General features: G+C 43.9%; 1 protein-coding gene and 1 long non-coding RNA gene across 8 annotated transcripts in view; one reads left to right on the plus strand and one right to left on the minus strand.

Annotated features, from left to right (window-relative positions):
* Nucleotides 1–11,300, minus strand: part of NTNG2 (netrin G2) — a 100,610-nt gene extending 89,310 nt beyond the window's left edge. For 5 of the 7 annotated variants that reach the window (XM_020973562.2, XM_020973561.2, XM_020973558.2 and 2 more), the window contains exons 1-2: nucleotides 10,174–11,299; nucleotides 4,842–5,938 (exon numbers count right to left, since the gene is read on the minus strand). In XM_020973562.2, coding sequence (XP_020829221.1) covers nucleotides 4,842–5,141 — 300 coding nt within the window. In that variant the 5' untranslated portion in view covers nucleotides 5,142–5,938; nucleotides 10,174–11,299. Of the gene's footprint in view, nucleotides 1–4,841; nucleotides 5,939–10,173 lie in introns of all 7 variants that reach the window. The other 2 variants (XM_078149978.1, XM_020973559.2) reach the window with 2 other exon arrangements.
* The window catches only part of LOC144455888 (uncharacterized), a 31,510-nt gene continuing 23,332 nt past the window's right edge, over nucleotides 10,084–18,261 (plus strand). Inside the window, exon 1 of the long non-coding RNA XR_013484720.1 lies at nucleotides 10,084–10,235. This is a non-coding gene — a long non-coding RNA (uncharacterized LOC144455888). The remainder of the gene's footprint in view (nucleotides 10,236–18,261) is intronic.

Below are 18,261 nucleotides of genomic sequence, written 5' to 3' on the forward strand. Positions count from 1 at the left end.
ATGACTTAGAAAACCACATATTAGTAGTACCTGTATTTTATTGTATTTTTTATTTGTTTTAAAAAATATTTCCCAATTACATTTTAATCCAGTTTGGCCATACTTTAGCATATTTGGGGCTGTAATGTGGGACCACATGTTTGGCACCTCTGCTCTAGTCCCAAACCCTTCTTTTATACATGAAGAAACTGAAGCCCAGAGACTGAAGACAGCTTGCCCAAGTTTCCACAGGTTTTAAGTGGCAGAACCAGCCCTGGAACTCAACTTTTCTTTCCCCACTGAATCGCATTGCCTTTATATATAAATATATAGATATATCTAAAGAGAAATGCATACACATGTGTGTTTGTGTATATGTATATGTATACATAGAGGCAGCTAGGTGGCACAGTAGATAGAGTGTCAGGCCTGGAGTCAAGAAGACCCATCTTCTTGAGTTCAAATCTGGTCTCAGACAGTTACTAGCTGTGTGACCCTAGCAAGTCACTTTACCCTGTTTCCTCATTTGTAAAATGAGCTGGGGAAGGAAATGGCAAAGCACTTCAGATTCTTTGCCAAGAAAACCCCAAATGGTGTCAGGAAGAGTTGGACAGGACTGAAAAAATGAGTGAACAACTGAAATATATGTGCATATAAATGTGTGTATACATGTAGCCTATATACATATATACATAGCATATACCTATACATATGTGCATATATACATAGTATATACCTATGCATATATATACATGTATAGTATATGCCTATACATATTGCATATATACCTATACACATGTACACACATATATACTATATACCTGCACATGTGTATATGCATACATAGTATATACACACGTCCTACATATCATATACATAATGATAGCTATATGGGATTTTTCTATATGATCATACATGTGATCACATGTGTATATACATATACACATAAAATCCCTCCGTGTCCTTCCAAATACCTTAACTTGCTCCTATCAAATGAGAGAAATGGATTTGCAGCCCTACCACCTCACTCCAGCCTTGCAATGGTCATAAATAACAATAGCTAGCATTTATACAGCATTGGAAGGTTTGCAAAGCACTATCCATATATTTATCTCCTTTGATCCTCTCAACACCCCTGTGACAGACAGGTGCTATTATTATCTCTATTTTATAGATGAGGAAACTGAAATCAACTGAAGTGCCTTGGCCAAAATCACACAACCATTTAGGACCCAAGGTATTATTTGAACTCGGCTCTTCCTGACTCCAAGTTCAGTATTCTGTCCACTATGCTAAGCTGTCTCTCAGATACTGAGGTAATGAGGATACTGACAAAGGGACATAGAGGATAGTTCTGGCCACTGGCTTTTACCTTCTCTCCACTATCCCTTTCCTCAGGTTAGTTATTGTCTCCAAGGCACAAAGAAAGTTTATTCCTCCTTTTTTATAAGCAGCACAGGTAGCTGGCTGGTAACCTTTCTTCCTTGCAGAGAACTGCCTAATTACTTACTATGCCAAGCCATCTCCCACCCTTCACAAAGGGAGGCTGAAAGTGCAGTGATGTCTATTGGTAACATCTACTCCCTGTCTTCATCCCCACCCCAGTCCATAGACCAAGAATAGTAGCTCCTGGTGCTGCATATTTCCCCCAAGCTGAGAAGGTGGCATGACACCACTTCTGAAGCTCTGCAGCTCTCATTCAAATTTCACCCTTGCCCAAGCATCCTTGGTTGAGAGCTCTTCCCTATTAATTCTCATTGTGCATTTAGAACCATCCAGGTTTTTATTTATTCATTTATCTTGTCTATCTTCCCCCTCCCCTTCCTCACCAGAGTGAAATTTACAATTCATTTCTCAGGTGGCCTTGCCAGAAGGGCGTTGATGTGAACAATAAGAAGGAAAGAGCCAGCTGGAGAGGGAGAATTCTCACCCCAGGCCCCTGAAAAAGGCAACAGACTTCTTTGTTCCTCTCTGCATGCCCTAGCCTGCCATCCTAAAGCAGGTTTTAGAACTCAGAGTTTCGGTTGTGTAGCTAGATCGGTAGAAACATAATGCTCAGAGTATGGATGGTCACTTGCTGCATGAGTTTTTCATGGCAGGGGACAGGTTGGCTTTGGTTTGAGGGAAGATGGGGTTGTCACATTTTTAGTTGCACAAGACCCATTGTTGTTAGGGGGGCAGCCCTGACCCTTATTAGAAACATCTTTGGATTTGAAGAAAGCAGACATAGCTTGAAGAGTCCCTTCACCCCTGGGGAAGCCAAGTCCTCAAAGGGTGGTCTCCACCACCGCAAAGCCACTCTCCCCACCAAGCCAGACAGTCTCATTCTTGCAGGCTGCACATTTGTAATCAAAGGCCAAGGGCAAGTTGGCAGCCCATGATAAAATATTTAAGGCAGCCCAACAGGTGGAAGGGTGCTAAGATGCCGCCTGCAACAGAGACCTTAGAAGTGCTCCTAGTTTATTCTGCCCACCACCTGTCCTCGCTCACAGTGGAGGTGAGGGTGGGGCCTGGGGAAGAGGAAAGGGGATACTAACTAGGATGAGTTGGTGGAGGAGAGGTGAAGAGATTCTGCCCAGTGCCAAGTTTAGCCCATCACAGCCAGTGGCTCCTAATGCCTGGTTCATGATCTGCTAGTCTCAGGACCAGGGCTCCAACAAGGGGACGGAAGGGGGTATGGGGTCAGAGGAGAAGGAGGTTAGTATTCTGAACTGGATATAGATGGGGGAGGACTTCTGACTTGGCTTTTATGGTTGTCTCTGACCCCTGAAGCTCTTTAAACAAAAGTGGGTCTTTTGAATTATGAATCAGCCATTTCCCCTCCCCCACCAAAACAAGCCTTGCGGCATGCCAAATAAAAGGCAATGATTAATATTTAAAAGAAAAAAATACATTCGAGGTTTTAAATATAAGAGCTAGTGGCTGTCGTTCATTTTGGAGGGTGAAGAGTAGTTCTTTCACAGGCTAGGAAGAGGGATGCCACCTGTGAGGTACTCTCATTCTGGACTTTCTGTACCCTCTCCTGCCCTGAAAAAGCTTGGACACCAAGGCCTTCATCAACATTGCCCTGAAAGCACTGCACCCTCTCCCCATTCCTGAGCTCTCAGGTGACCTTCTCAGCCACCTCTAGGCACGGGGAAGGCTTCCCTGCATCCATGTGTTCTCTTGGATGGATCTCTATGTGCCAGAAACCGAAGCAGCCACATGTAACTGTGCATGTATGTGTGTGGATCAACAAATGCATCTCTATTTTCAACCAAGAAACAGAAAGACCTTTGCAAGGTCACAAAAGATTTGCATCACAACTTAGGGAAGAAACTCAAGTATGCCTGGATCTACTGGCTGATTTCTTAGAGAATCAGCTATGGAGGAAACAGCATTCTAACAGGAGTCAAAAATACCTGGATTTTTATTCCTGGGTCTACCATTTACTAATCACATGATCATAGGTAGAAATTTAGTCTCTATAAGCCTTAGTTTTCTCAAGTCCAAATGGACATAATAATCCCTGCCCTCTCTTAACTCACTGGATTGTTACAATAGCCACCGAGAGAATTTATGTGAAAATGGTTGATGTTATAGAATACCATACAAATGTCAGGTGAGTATTATTGTTCATAATTTTGTCAGGCTATTCTTTACTAATATAAGGCTGTTTGAAGTGGTGGGAGAGAATCCCAAGGACTTGAGTTTAAGTGCTCCTTGGTCTCTGAAAAATACTAGCTGTCTGACCTTGAGCAAGTAACTTAACATCTTGGTGCCCCCGGGGCAACTCTCTAAGGCTATAGCTTGAAGTACAATTGCCACAATAGTAGGATCATTAAAGTTGGAAGGGACCTTAGGCCATTTACTCCAACTCTCTGATTTTGCAAATAAGGAAACTGAGGCACAGGGTGGTTTATCGACTTGCTCAGGATAACACAGCTAGAAAGTATCTGAGGCAGGGTATGAATGAACCCAGGTCTTTGTGATTCCACCTCCAGTTGCCTTATCTACTATTCCCAGTTTCATCATTTGAAGTTCTTTATACTAATGAAATCATGGATTTGGAGGGAAAAAAAACAGCCCACTTCTCATTAATATCTAATAAAAAGCAGTTCTACTGTTTCCATTTATTCTGATCATTGTATGATATTATGAACTGAGAGCTGGATTTGGAGACTGCAGACCTGGGTTTCAATTATGGTTTCACTACTGACTACCCGTGTGACCTTGAACAAATAATGTAACCTTTCTGGGCCTCATTTTCTTCAACTGTAAAATGAAAGAGGTTGAACTAATTAATTTGTGAGTTCTCTTTCAGCTTACATCTAAGATCCTATGATTCCAAAAGGCAATGAGTGCAGGGTCATTTGGACCCTCCCAAGTTGCCCTCAGAGGACTACTTCTCTAGATCATGGAGGGTGCATATCTAGGAGGGAGGACTGGACAGTTTCCTAAACCTTGCAAACAGACTCTTGTCTGCTCACTCTAGAACAATGCCTTAGGCCAGAGGAGCATTCTAATGTCATCAAGTTGAATGGAACTGAAAAAGGAGCACTGGCAATGGGAGAGATGAGGAGGAAAGAAGGGTAAGGGATATGATGATTACCATAGGGGATTAAGGAGTCCTAGTGCCCATTGGCTTCCGATCTAGTTTTCACTTAGTTACCCTACTCTGTGTGTTATGGTCTGGTGTGTAACCTGCACTTTTGCACATTTTCAAGGGTGAGGGAGGTCAGAGAAGGAAAAGGACAACAGTGAACTGAAAACCTGGAAACTCCCCTAGTAGCATCACCCCTTTGGGGATTTGTTCCACCCTGTTCATCCACCCTCAGGTTTTTATTTCAAATGGACCAAATGGAAGAAAGACATCCACTTACATGAGTGCAGAATCTCTCTGGGGGATCTCCGCAGGTGATGCCAGTGGGCTCCACCTTCACTGTGACATAGTCCTTCATGCTCATGGCCTTGGGCTGGCAGGCATAGAACTCCCAGGATGGGCCCTCATCCGTGGTCACCCAGGATTTGCAAATGTCATAGTCTGCCATGGCCAGTGGGAGGCAGTGCAACAGAAGGGACGCCAGGAGCAGCATGACAGCAGGTGGAGGCCCTGGACTCCGGGCCTCAAGAGGCCCTGGAAAGGCAGCGTCTGGGTTAGGAGTAAATGATGGGCTCAACATGGAGATGCCACATCTACCAAACAGGAGTGGCCAGGGACATTCCAGATACCCAAGGACCACTGGTTTGTAGGCAAGAAGGAGCCTCTTTGTCCAGAAGGCAAGTCTGGCCAGCTGATATGGAAAACTCAGAGTGAGTGCTTCTCACACTGTTGACCGGCAAATCAAAAAGTCGTCCATAACTTCACACTCCACTATTCTTGGCATAGCAAAGTGGGTAACTTTTCCTACAGGTGAAGCTGATGAAATTGGGCACACTTTCAAATGGTGACAGGATTTTGAAATGGGATAGGGAGAAAACCCACAGGGATCTTGCATGAAGCTGGATCAGATTGCTTTTAATTTTTGTCCTTCCAATCAATGAAGGGTTTAAAGCGTCCTTACGGTGTGGTATGCTGGAAAGAACTTAAAATGAACCCCCCAGGCCTGAATTAGAAATAAAATAAAATAAAGTCAGGTAGTGTACATGTTAGCTGGAAACATATTCCTCTTTGGGACTGAATGTAATGTTTTGAACCAAAAAAATAGAAAGACTTTCATATGGGTTTAAAGTGACAGCTAACTTGTGATTCATTTGAAAAAATAAAAAGCCACTGAGGTGTTGATCAGGGGATGGGTTGTTTTGCTCTACTTTAAGAGGGGATAGGCACTAATAGGAGACCAGCTGACCTTGGTTTCTAGCCACAGGCAACTTATTATGAAGTTTCTGAAGCTTCAGCTACCAATCCATCCAGGTACCTGGGGTCTGGCTTGTCTTTCATTGTAAGAAGGGAGGAGAGAGTGCTCATTAGCAACAACACCTGCAACAAATTAGAAAGAGAGAGAGAGAGAGAGAGAGAGAGAGAGAGAGAGAGAGAGAGAGAGAGAGAGAGAGAGAGAGAGATAAAGATTTACAAGAACAAAAGCTCTCCAACTAAATGTGAAAAAAAATGAGTGCACTATCTATCAAGGCCTCCTGAGAAATGTGAGTTATTTTTATTAATATTGGAATTGTGCATCTGGAAAAAGCACATCATTAAAAATGGGTGATGGATTTTCTTATCATTGGAAGCGGTGGGGATTAGGTCCACAATAGCTCCCCCCATCTTGGGAGAGGGGATGAACGTCTTCAGACTTACCAAAAGATCCCCAGGAGCCAAAATTTAATAGTTGCTTTACTAGCAAGTCAAAATGCCAGAGCTATTAAAAGTCAGAGACTAGACTATGAATATAGGTAGAGTCAAATAGATAATAACAGAAACATAGGCCAATAAATAAGAACACTGGGCAGGAAAACATAGTCTAAGAGCCATAAACAAAATTTATTTGGAATATAAAAATTTATATGTATTTTTTAAATTTAAGAAACTAGCAATATTGAAGGCTTTCAGAACAATGCCATCTCCTCCTACTGAGTTTTCTGTTCAGAACCAAGGACGTTACAATTATTCTCACTATTTGTCTTTGTTTGGCTCACCATGATTACTATCATCACTTTCATCAATAATAATTATTAGAAAGTATGTACATATGATCATTTAAATAATATAATTAATATAATCATTATACTCATACATATTTTAAATACTATAAATGTAGTACTAAATGGACACTTGCCAAATTAACCAGACCTCTGTAATGTACTTAGCCAATAGATCCAGTCTCTTTATGATGAATTAACTCCAGATTCATGAGTTATTATTTATTGTTTCTTATTTTGTTAAATATGACATCAGAACTACCCCAAAGGTGATGGTGAACCATTGTTCTGATCCCCATTACACATCTCCAAAAACAGAAATAGGAAGGGCAATTTTCTAAGAAGAAGCCTGAAGAGTTAATAAATTTCCATAATTTCCTGTTACACACACACACACACACACACACACACATACACACACACTCACTCACATACCCTCTGCCAAAGATGACAAAGTGGATGAGCCATTTTTGCTCAATCCAGATTGAGCACTTGGCTTATCAGATCTTGGGTGAAGCCCTAAATTGTAGTCCCATTGATCCCTGTTCACGGGCATTCATACATCTGTATTAACCTTTCCCCCTTCCCCTTCTCTCAGGATGAAGGGCTCCTGATGGAGATGAATGAGAACCTAAAACATCCTCATCTTTCTGTGCTGCTCAGAGGGAAAGCCCGTGCTACAGCTAGCTCGCCTGGCCTTGAATGCGCTCCCTGATAGAAAACTCTCAGAAAGAATACCGTCTGTGTTCTATTTTTACAGCATGAGTAAATGTAGTAAAAATAAAATAGTGTGTGACAGGCAAAGGTCTGAATGCTGATATCAGAGCTGTTGTTGTGTTCACCAAAAACAGCCCCTTCCTAATTAATTCATCAAATGGGTGACTTCCAACTGTTCAGGAACAGCAGAGACAGGTAGAGCTCAGAACTGAGTCCAGCCAGAAACAATTGTCTCTCTTGCTCTCCTTGGCCTGGACATGGTGTTAGCTTTAAGGATTCCTTTCCTTAACCTGCAGAACACAATCGCTTTCATCGGCATTACTGGCAGAAAGACTATGTTTAAGTGTGAGGCTGGCGGCGGGAGAAAAGGCAGTGGAGAGCTATGTGGAGCTAAACTGAAATATCTATTAATTGCTCCTCAGTTCTGTTGGCTTAAATGCCACACATTCCCCAGAAAATGGGGGGGGGGGGCAGAGAGGGAGAGACAACAACAGAATCTGCCTGTGAAACATATTTAAATCAGTCAATCAAGTGGGAATTTGCAGACTTCATGGGGGTTGGGGTGGGGATTATGATTTCAGCACTCTAATAATTACTCTTGGTTTTGCCAAAACAACAATACCAAAAAAGATCACCAGAGTTTTCTGAATAATGAAGCATAAATCAGGCGGTGGGAAACGAGAGGGAAAAATATTCATAATCAGAGGTTTCATTCTGGTAGATTGCTTTCTCCTTGGAAAATAAATCTCCATCTACTATTATTAAGAAATTGCAGCTCTCGGAAACAAATAGAATTAATGTTCTTTATTTTCGTTTAAGAGTCTTAGAGAAGCAAAGCGGGGGGGGGGGGCGGGAGAGGCGGTAGAGGGAGGGGTAATGGGGGAGGGGTACACACCAAATTAGATTTTACCAGGACAGTTGAACTGAGATTTCTATTGTATAGAATTATCGCCCCTGTCTGGTTGAGATCTCAGAGAGGCAACACTCGGAGTTGCAGACAGCTCCAGTGACAATAAGTAAACTTGGAGCAGCTACTCAGGTCCCGATGCACTGTTCTTAGAAGGGTCTTCTCCTTGGGGTGACAGGATCCGGTCCACTTGTCATCCCCAACTGCCTTCCTCGGCGTGATCCCACCCCTCTCAGCCCCCGGCCCAAGACACACACTTTTTGGGAGACTACTGTTAAGACGGCCTGAGAAAGCGAGCGGTCCTGCAAAATTGTACAGCAGGAGGCAAGAAGAAACGAAGACTGGAGCGCCAAGCTCAGAGGCCAGGTGGGTGACCTCCCAGCCGGCGGCGTCTGCTGCCTCTCCGCCACCTCCCTTCGCCCCATCAAACATTCGTGGCTGGAGGTGGGCGGCTGCTTCTCCTCACTGGTATCTTTTCACCGCACTCTCGAGCACTCACTCGGCTCTGACTCCTAAGCTGATGGTCGAGTAAGCAGGACATCCGAAAACAGGGGTTAAAGCCAAGGTGCTCCCTGCCTGGTCCGACTACTCACAAAGTTATGGGTAGTTGAGAAATGTAATCGCTTCTTTTTAAAAAAGGTGAATTCTCTAGGGCACAAAGTTGGGAGAAGCCCCTGCACAAGAAGTCCCTTTGGGTTTTGGGCTGTTTTGAAGGGATCTTTCTCCCCATTTTGTGGATGCTAGGAGCAGGTGAGGGGAGCCAGTCGGTGGCCGCGGGCAATTGACTTCGGCAGGGCTGGAGTTAAGTAAGGACCATACTACAACTGATCGCGGAATGCAAGCTGCCTACATTAGAAAAATGGGCTAATTTTGAGCAGTTCTAAGGCAAATTTTATTGAAAGTTGTGTGCAGGCTACGTTACTAATTAATAATAATGCATTTAATAAAACCTCTGGCACCGGCCAGCACTGAGGGTGCCCTACTCATTTGGCATCGCCTCCTTTAATTAGAAGACTACACTCGAAACCCCCTAGTAATTAGTTGCATCTTTTTTTTCCTTCCATTTCGCCAGCATAAAACCATTAAAAAAAAAAAAGCAGCTGCACCAACATCTAAGCAAACAACTTCTGGGCAAGCTTTGGGAATGCAAGCAACTTGCAGCTAAAGCTTCGCTGTTCCCTTGCCTTCCCCAAGACATCCTTGTTCTCCTTCACACATTGTCCCCGATCAGTACACACCCACCCACCTACCCATCCTTGTTTCTAGAAGGCAGAGTCCGACCCAGGACAGAAGTTTCCCAGTCATGTCTGCAAAGAAAGCGCTCTTTGCAACTTGACAGTCAGCAGTCTGCAGTCTGGATGGGGAAGTATAAGGAGGGAGTGAGAAGAGAGTATTGTTTCTGCCCCTCCCAAGTGGCAGTTAAATTGGAGGGGAGGGATCGTAAGCAAATGAAGGGTTAATTATTTTTGCACAGGAATACAGACTGATATATGCAAGACATCCTCCCCTAACACGCTCAGACAAACACAAAACAAACACAAAACCCCCAAATCCGAATAGGGCAATATAACAACCCCAGTCCCTTACAAGATAGCTAAAAAGAAAACCTTCTCCTTTAAGATCTTGCTACAAACACATACACACACCCCTCTAAGGGAGAGACTCCAGTTCTCTCCTAGTAGAAGACGCTGCTAAATAACTTTTACATCTGATAATTCACTGGGTTGCTTTAAGCGTCGCGCGATCATGGGGAAAGCCTGCATGGTCACTGGAGCCCTTTTAAAATGAAACCAGCCTTGCGAAGCTGCAGCAGCTCTCCCCCCCCACTTGCTCTCTCTCTCTCTCTCTCTCTCTCTTCTCTCTCTCTCTCTCTCTCTCTCTCTCTCTCTCTCTCTCTCTCTCTCTCTCTCTCTCTCTCCCTCTCCCTCTCTCTCTCTTCCTCTCCGCCTTACCCGGCTTGGAGCCTCTCTAACAGGCGCAGTGAGGGACGGACAGATTCCACCGAGGAGCGCAGGTCAGTCAGCCAGCCAAAGCACCACCACCCCCTCTGGGCTCTGCCTCTCTTCTGACTGTTGACTGGGTGGGTGAGGGGGATGTAGGGGTGAAAGCTGGTCCTTTCTCCTCCCTCCTCCTGCTGCTGCTGCTGTTGCTGCTGCTGCTACTGCTGCTAGTTTGGGGTTGGAGAGCAATCAGGATGCATGTGGAGCTGCCTGCAGCCGTCCCAGAGACGCTGGATGAGGGGAGGGGGGCAGGCAAGCCTGCCCGCACCTCCCACTCGGGTGGAGTCGGAGGTCGGTCACAAACAAGTTAAACTTTTGTTTCCCCCTCTCTCCCTGAAAAGAAGCACAGAAAGAACCCACAGTGGTTGGGATCTGGTCCTTCCTGGGTTGTGGTGGGTTTCACCTCTTCTCATCTAGGACGGTCAGCATCCCCCCAGCTGAGCTCCAGGACAGATGGCTGGGAGCTTTAGGAAATCTCCCTCTCCCTCTCCCCCTCCACTCCTCTCCAAGTTAATACTGAGGCTAAATCCTTTTGCCATCACTTTCAATCACAATCGGAGCTTTTATCTCACTGTCTGATCCAGGCTGCGTAACTTCCTCTGTGTGGCTTTAACACACCATCCCACCACGGAGCAATGGTCTTCTTAAAGCTGCAGGAAAGAAATACAGCCAGACTCAGGGGAAGAGCCGCAGCAAAGGAGGGAACGCTGAGAGCAGGGTGGTCCAGGGCCAGTGAGGTGCCCTAGTCCCGGCAGTAGGCTGGTGATGAAGCGAGGCTGCTCTGAGGGCTAGTTGGTTAAACATCTCCTTTCTTGGGCCTGGGGGCAAGCTCACCAATACAAACAGGGCGCATCCCTAGCTCAGTTTAGTCATGAATGTTTGAGGAATAAGCCACTGTTCTTGCTGGAATTTTTTTGCAGCCTTCTTTTCCTCTGGGTAGCAGAAGGGGCTCCACTGAGCTGGCAAAGGGCCCGTGGGAGTGGGAGCTGCCCCCATCTAAACCCAAACAGGGTGCCAGGAAAAGCCTTGATCTCTGAAGTCAGCTCGGAGGGCTCCCCTCTAACATCCAAGAAGGCTTCTTTCTCTCCTTCAGCGCTACACATAAGGACCAGAGCAGTGGAGAAAGGGGTGGGTGGGTGGATTTGGGAAGATGGGGGGGGGAGAACTGAGCAAATAACCAGAGACTGAATATCAGCTGACACATGAACGCCTCCACCCTGATGGGATCTGTTTTTGATTAAGCCAAGCCAGATTTTTCCACGGGAGGAGTAGGGGGATTGGTGTGTAGCTACAAAAAGGTGTCATCGCACCTACCCTCACTGGCAGAGAGATGGGGTCGATGAAGAACTTCTTCGGGGATTGGGAGAGAAACCAGGGGGACCCTCTGAGAGTTTATGAGTTAAGGCAAATCACAGTTCTTCAGCCCCTGAGAGATTCTCTGATGTACAGCTTTTCTGTGGGTTGAAAAGGAGTTTCCTCTGTCCTCTAGAGGGGACTTCTAGGAGGCTGTCTGAGTATTCATAGCTCCTTAACTCTACTGGATGGGTTTAGATCTGAATATCTCAAAGGAAGTTATCATTGTTATTCAGGTTCATAAAGAAAGGAGATACTGGGATGCTGAAACAATAAGACAGTTAGTCCAAGGTCAAGTTAGATGCAGAGAGTAAGCAGGAAGAATTACAAGCCCTTTCCCCTACTGTTTCTCCACTTTAACCCTTTCCTGTTCCCACTCACAAAGTTGCTCTTGTTTCCTCATCCTTGAAAAATAATATTACACCCCCAAGTACTATTTTAAGGCCTATTGTGAAATATCACCTACATGCTGTAGAATTATGAAGCCTCACTTGTTGCACGGGTCGGCACACTGCCTCGGAGTCAAGGTTTCTGCATTCTAAGCCCCTGCTTTGTCACTGACTTGCTAGTTAACCCTAGACACATCACAATTCCTTTCAAAGCCTTACTTTTCCATTTTAAAATGGCATTGGTGATTCCAATGCCCTCCTTCCAGGGAGAATACACCTATGAAAAGAATGCTCTAGTGGACATTTTGTCCATTCCTCAGCTCTAAGACAGAAAAACATCTTCAAGAAGTACCTATTCCAATAAAAACCTTTGAGGATTTTGATTTTGATTTTTGCATATCCCTTAGTCACCCAATCTAGTGCCTCACAACCTTCTTAAATGGATGCAACTTTCATGGTAAAAATATTTTCATTATATTTGGACTACACAGTAGTAAAAAAAATGGGGGGCATAGTTCAAGACACTTCCCAAAAGAAATGATGGACTGAGGTCCCCTCAGCCTCTTTTCTCTTCCCAGGCAGAATCATTAATCCCCGGAAAAACCCTGCTCTTCCATCATCATGGTCTGCCCGGCTGTCAGGAACAGCAAACAAGGGCTAGAAGAGTCTGCATTTTATTTCCATTTCATCTAAACACAGTAGCAAAAGGATCAGAGCTGATCTCTTATTGACAACAGGTCAAAATGCAATGCTGTGGCAATATCCCCCAAAATATTCTCTTTTCCCAACTGTTGTGAACTGACCGCAAAATGGCTTCTGAATGAATAGTTTGCCTTCTTGTTTCCTCATCCAAATACTCTGGAAGGTTTCTGTTTTGTTTTTTCTACATGGTCTCTAAGGTCCTTCCTATCATGCTGTGTTCCAAGGTCCCTTCTAGCTCTAGTATTCTGTTATTATAAATTGATAGGATACCACAGCAGCCTTTAGAAAACTACCAAAATTTTCATAAACTCATTGAATCCTAGTATTGGAAGGGATCTCAGAGGTTATCTAGTGCAAACTCCCACCAGATGCAGAAATTCTCTCCAATATCCTTGATGGATTGTCATATAGTTTCTCCATGTACACCCACAGTGATGGAAAATTCACTATCTCCTGGGGGTAGCCTATTTCATTGTTGATCAGTTCTAATTGTTAGAAATCTCCTTACAGTGAGCCTGTCTACTGCTCAGTCATCGTTCTACTTTCTGAAGACACACAAAATAAACATTGAATCCTATTTTCACAAGGCTCCAGCCAATACTGCACTGGTTCTGTGATCTTTTATCAATGGGGGCACTTCCTCCAATGATGGAGATCAAAAGTCATGCTTATCTATCTATCCTGTTTGTCTCTTGTCCACATCCTCCCATAAATCCCCCACAAGGTATCCATTCAAGTACTGGGAGCCTTCCTCAAGTTTTCTTGAGCAGTGGAATACATTGACCTTCCAGTAGGTACTACCTTGTTCTTTCAGTATGAACAGCCCATCTTTTGTCCAGTTATACATTTCTCTCATGATATTTTATATCACTTCTCCATAATTTCACATGACAGACCTTCGAACATCTGAAGACTGAGATTATCCTCTCCTTAAATGAGAAGAAAATTCTTTATAGGACATGGTTAGCAGATCCCTGCTTCACTATAGTTATTGCTCATTGTGCCTAACAGGGTCCCTTAGTAATGATGGAGAAAAGAAATCATAATCCTGGTCTTTTTGGTGAACGGGTACTCAGTTTATCTGTTTGGGAGGTAAATTAACCCATTTGGTCAATTAAAGAGCTTTATGGTAATTACTTCTGCTTTGAAATGAAGTCACTCGATAGCAGCACAGGGGCCAGAAATTGTTAACATGCCTCCCAAAATTTCTGCTGTTTTCTTGCTAACCAGTAGAATCAGTCTCTCAGTTACTATGATCTTGTATTTTTTGCACAATTTGCTTCAAGTGGAAGACATGGAATTCACATTCAAAAATGATTTTGGCAGTTTAGGGTACAAAGTGAGTGAACAGTCTAGGAACATAGTAACTTTGGAACTGGAAGGCATCTGAGAGATTATCTAGTCCAACCCCCCTGCAATTATGCGCTAGAGTTAATGAGAATAACTGCTATTAATCAAAGAAGCCAGAAAGAGCCTTAGAACATGTAGAAAGTTAGAGCCACAGAGGACCTTATGGAAAGTACCATCAATTTCACCCCCACTCCCTCCACACACCGCTAACTGGGGCCCACATCACACAGATAGGAATTAGCAGGGTTAGGATTTGAACCCAATTTTCTAACTCTAAATCCAGTGTTCTTTCCACTGTGTTAGAGCTGTTTCCTTAGATCCCTTCCTTCTGGGGGCATACGAGAAAATGCTGATGAAAATGTAAGAAGGACTTTGTGTCTTATACCCAGGCAGTACTTACCAAGTGTTTGTTGACTTGAATTATAATTGCCTTGCTCATTTTAAATCTATAGTCCCTATTTCATTGACCTTAAGCAATTGAGATTCTGAGGCTTATTTATGGCAACAGTCTTTACTCTTACTAGGTCCTTTCCATGAATTTCAAAGCATAGATGGGCCATTATACTAATTTCCAAGGTGTGGGGGACTGAGAGAAAAATTTTCCAAGACACAAAGAGCTCAGGAGACCTTCCCAAGGTCACCCAGCAAGTCAATGGCAGAGTGGAAAAGCAGAATCCTAGACTCCTCCCCACTAGTCCACTGTTCTAGTCTCTAGACCATACTTCCATTAATTATTATTACTGTATTAATCATACATGTGATTAATTCAGTAATGGTTATACATAATTGATTGCATTTTATATGGTGCCTTTCATCCACAGATCTCCAAGATGTGCATTGCCTACAACAAGAGAGACATAAAACAGGACATGTTCTTTTCTCTCCTGAATTTTATTGGATAAACTTTCTATGGGTGGAGACAGGGGGCTAATAGTCCTTGTGTGAACCAGACATTGACAGTTTTCACATGGTATTCTGCCAAAGCAATGCTCTACTGGTCTGTAGTGCCTATCTGAGGTCTTTCCTACCAAGAGAGGCATCCTGTCTTGCCAGGAGGAAGGAATACTGTTGGGAGCTCTACACATGAGACGAAGCTGAGGCACGTCAAGTCCCATTCCCTGGCAGTACAATTTTGTCTGAATCCTGCCGACCAGTCTAGGTTCGGCTTAGTCTTTGATGAGTGCACCATACTAGGAATCAGAAGAACTGGATTCTGATCCTAGCATTGCCACTAAAGGGTCACTGTGTGACCTTGAACAAGTAGGAACATAGATTTATGGCTAGAAGGGACATCTAGTCATAGGATATTAGATATAGAGCTGGAAGGGACCTTAGAGGTCACTTCATCCAACTCTGTTATTTTGCAAATGAGGAAACTGAGGCCCAGGGAAGTGAAGTAGAGTGATTTGACCAAGGTCACAAGTAGTAGAGGCAGAATTGGAAATTGAACCCAGGTCCTTTGACCTTAAATCTAGTGTCTTTTTCCACTATGCCACAATCTCTCTCAAGTCCCTTAGTTGTAAAATGAATCATTTAGACTTGGTGATGTCCAAGACCTCCTCCAGCTCTGCTCTTTAATGTTCTAATGTTAGGTTCAGCCCTGACATTCTGTCTTCTAAGGTCCCTTCCGGCTGTGATGTTTTCTGTTCTTAAGGTCCTTTCTGGCCCTGACTTTCTATGTTCTAAGGCTCCTTTCAGCCTCTCTGATTAAATTCTTTCCGTGAACTCCAGGAGGTGATTAGAATTGTAGTCCCTCTTTGTGGGTAGAAGAAATGGAAGCACAGAAAGTTGTGACTTTTTCTTAGACACACGCCAAGTTAGTAACTAGAGTGGGAATAAACATAGACACTTGTAGGTTACCTACAGGTGGGACAGGGAGAAGGGCACAAAAACCCCATGGAGCTCCACTGCTTCTATTCAATCCAATTCAACAAGTAGTTATTAATTGCCTACTATATGCCAAGCACTGAGATAGGCATTGGGGATACAAAGGCAAAAATGTGGCTGTCCTGACCTCAGGGGCCTTGTATTCTTTGGGGGGGGGGGCATAGAAATTGAAAACATAGAAAACTGAAAACAAAATATGCACAAAGTAATTTTTCAGAGTACGGCCCTTCAGGGCAGCTAGGTGGCGCAGTGGATAGAGCACTGGCCCTGGATTCAGGAGGACCTGAGTTCAAATGTAGCCTCAGACACATAACACTTCTGAGCTGTGTGACTCTGGGCAAGTCACTTGCCTAGCCCAAACAAAACAAAACAACAACAAACCAGAGTAGGGCCCTGGTCTAATTTGAAGAAGAGTGTATTAACAATGGAATGAAGGTTCTAGAGGGTACAATGAAAAAGTTGGGTAGAAATGAGACCAGGATATAGGAAGGGGGATAGAGTAGTCATGGAAAAGAAGATCTGGGAAAGAATGCCGAGTGCAGCCAACAGGCAACAGATTGGTGTGCCCTTTATAGTAGTGCTGGTAATGTAGATGTATTATTCCTGAGGGGGAAGGAAGTTGGGGCAAGGCAAATATATCAGCAGCAGGGTAGATGATCAGTCCTGGGTCAAGGCAGGATTTGGAGGAATTCTGGGGGTCCTGTGTAATTATATAGGGATGAGGCCTATTTGAGGTAGTCACTCAGCTCCCAATGCTCAGCCAGGTGAGCTCTATTCCAGAGCTATTTCCAGTGGGGGAGAGCTAGAAAGGTCTTTGGTCCTGGACTCTGGTGTGGAGTATGGAAGGGCAGAAGGGCACATGATGAGTCTCTGATCCTGCCTAATGGTTAGGGCAGGGTTAGTAGAGTCTTGGAGCCTGGATGGTTATATTAAGAAGAGTACTTCCCTGGTCATTTCCTTCTTTATCCCTTCCTAGCCTCTGTCCTTCCTTTTATTCCCCAGCTCCTTCCCCCCATCCACCTGTTGAGTTTTTTTTCTCTTTCTGGATCTCATTCATGAGTGTTTCCTTCCAATCAGATAAGGAATGCAGAGTCAGGTCGTCTGTGAGTGATAGAAGAGGGAGAATTTACCAGCTGCCTACTCTGGGGAGAGTGCTCGATAGCTCCTACTGAAGGGAACAGCTCCTGAGGAAGAAGGTATCCTTTGGCAAACCTGGGGGAAAGCTCCAAGAATGTTTTAGGAAGAGCCTGCCTAAGCCAAGGAGAACATCTCTCTCTAAGTGAACCCCAAAAGGGTAACATTCAATAGAGAATTCCCTTAACCCCAGCATCAAAAGAAAGTGACCTGTCTCCTTCTGGCAAGTTCTGATTATATATGGGTATTGATTCCCCATGGAATGAAAATCAGATTGGGATTCCTTGTGGGTCTGAAAGGACAAGGAGAACAACTGTTTCTTCTCCCAGGGAGGTGGGCAAACATTAGTGGTACTACAAGCTTCATTGCTGTAACCAGTCTTAGCTCAGGCATCTATTCAGTATAATATTCCTAAGCAGATGGTCAATATTTTCCAAATTTTCCACAGAAAGAATTGTAGACCCTTTAGACCCACAGAGCTGGAGGGGGCCTCAAAGGTCATTTAGTCTAACATTTTGTGGATGAGGGGAGATGTGGAGTTCAGGGAGGTAAGTGACTCATCCAAGGTCACAAAGGTACTAAGTATCAGAGGAAAGATTTGAACTGATGCCTCCTCACTGCAGAGTCAGTGCTCTTTCTGCTGCACCATGCTGTATAGGTGAGATGGGAGTGGATGGGTTGGAATGAAGATGGGGATAGAGAGGGGAGCTGGAGCTGGGAATAAAACATCATGAATGTCGAAATATGTGTGTCATTAATATATAAGACAGACTGTGTGTATACTGGTATACTTCTCTAATAACATTCTAAAGTCAGATATAAATGCTTTTTACATTATCCCTTGTTTGTGAGAGAATATCCTCCATTTCAAGATATTAGCAGGGATAATCAAAAGTTAATTACACAGCCATTTCTTAATGGACTGTGATATTGGGTCAGGGGTATGGGAAGGGAAAAGATGAAGCATCGAGATACACGGAGAAGGCTCCCTCTCCCTCCAATACAGTACACACTTACAGAACTTAAAAGAGACCTTATGCACCACCTAATCTGGGTGATATGCTGGGGGGCCCCTTGAGAGTTGATTGTTTAAATTTCAGTGTGAGCATTTACACCTTAGAAATCAGCAAATGGTACAAATCAGGGCTTAACTGACTGTTTTATTGATTTCTAGACTTAAGAAAGTGATAGAGAAAATGTTAATAATGCAAATTAAACTTCAAAG

Source organism: Phascolarctos cinereus, unplaced genomic scaffold (genome assembly GCF_003287225.1).
Source record: "Phascolarctos cinereus isolate Bilbo 61053 unplaced genomic scaffold, phaCin_HiC Scaffold_2;HRSCAF=192, whole genome shotgun sequence".
In the NCBI taxonomy this organism is placed as follows: Eukaryota; Metazoa; Chordata; class Mammalia; order Diprotodontia; family Phascolarctidae; genus Phascolarctos; species Phascolarctos cinereus.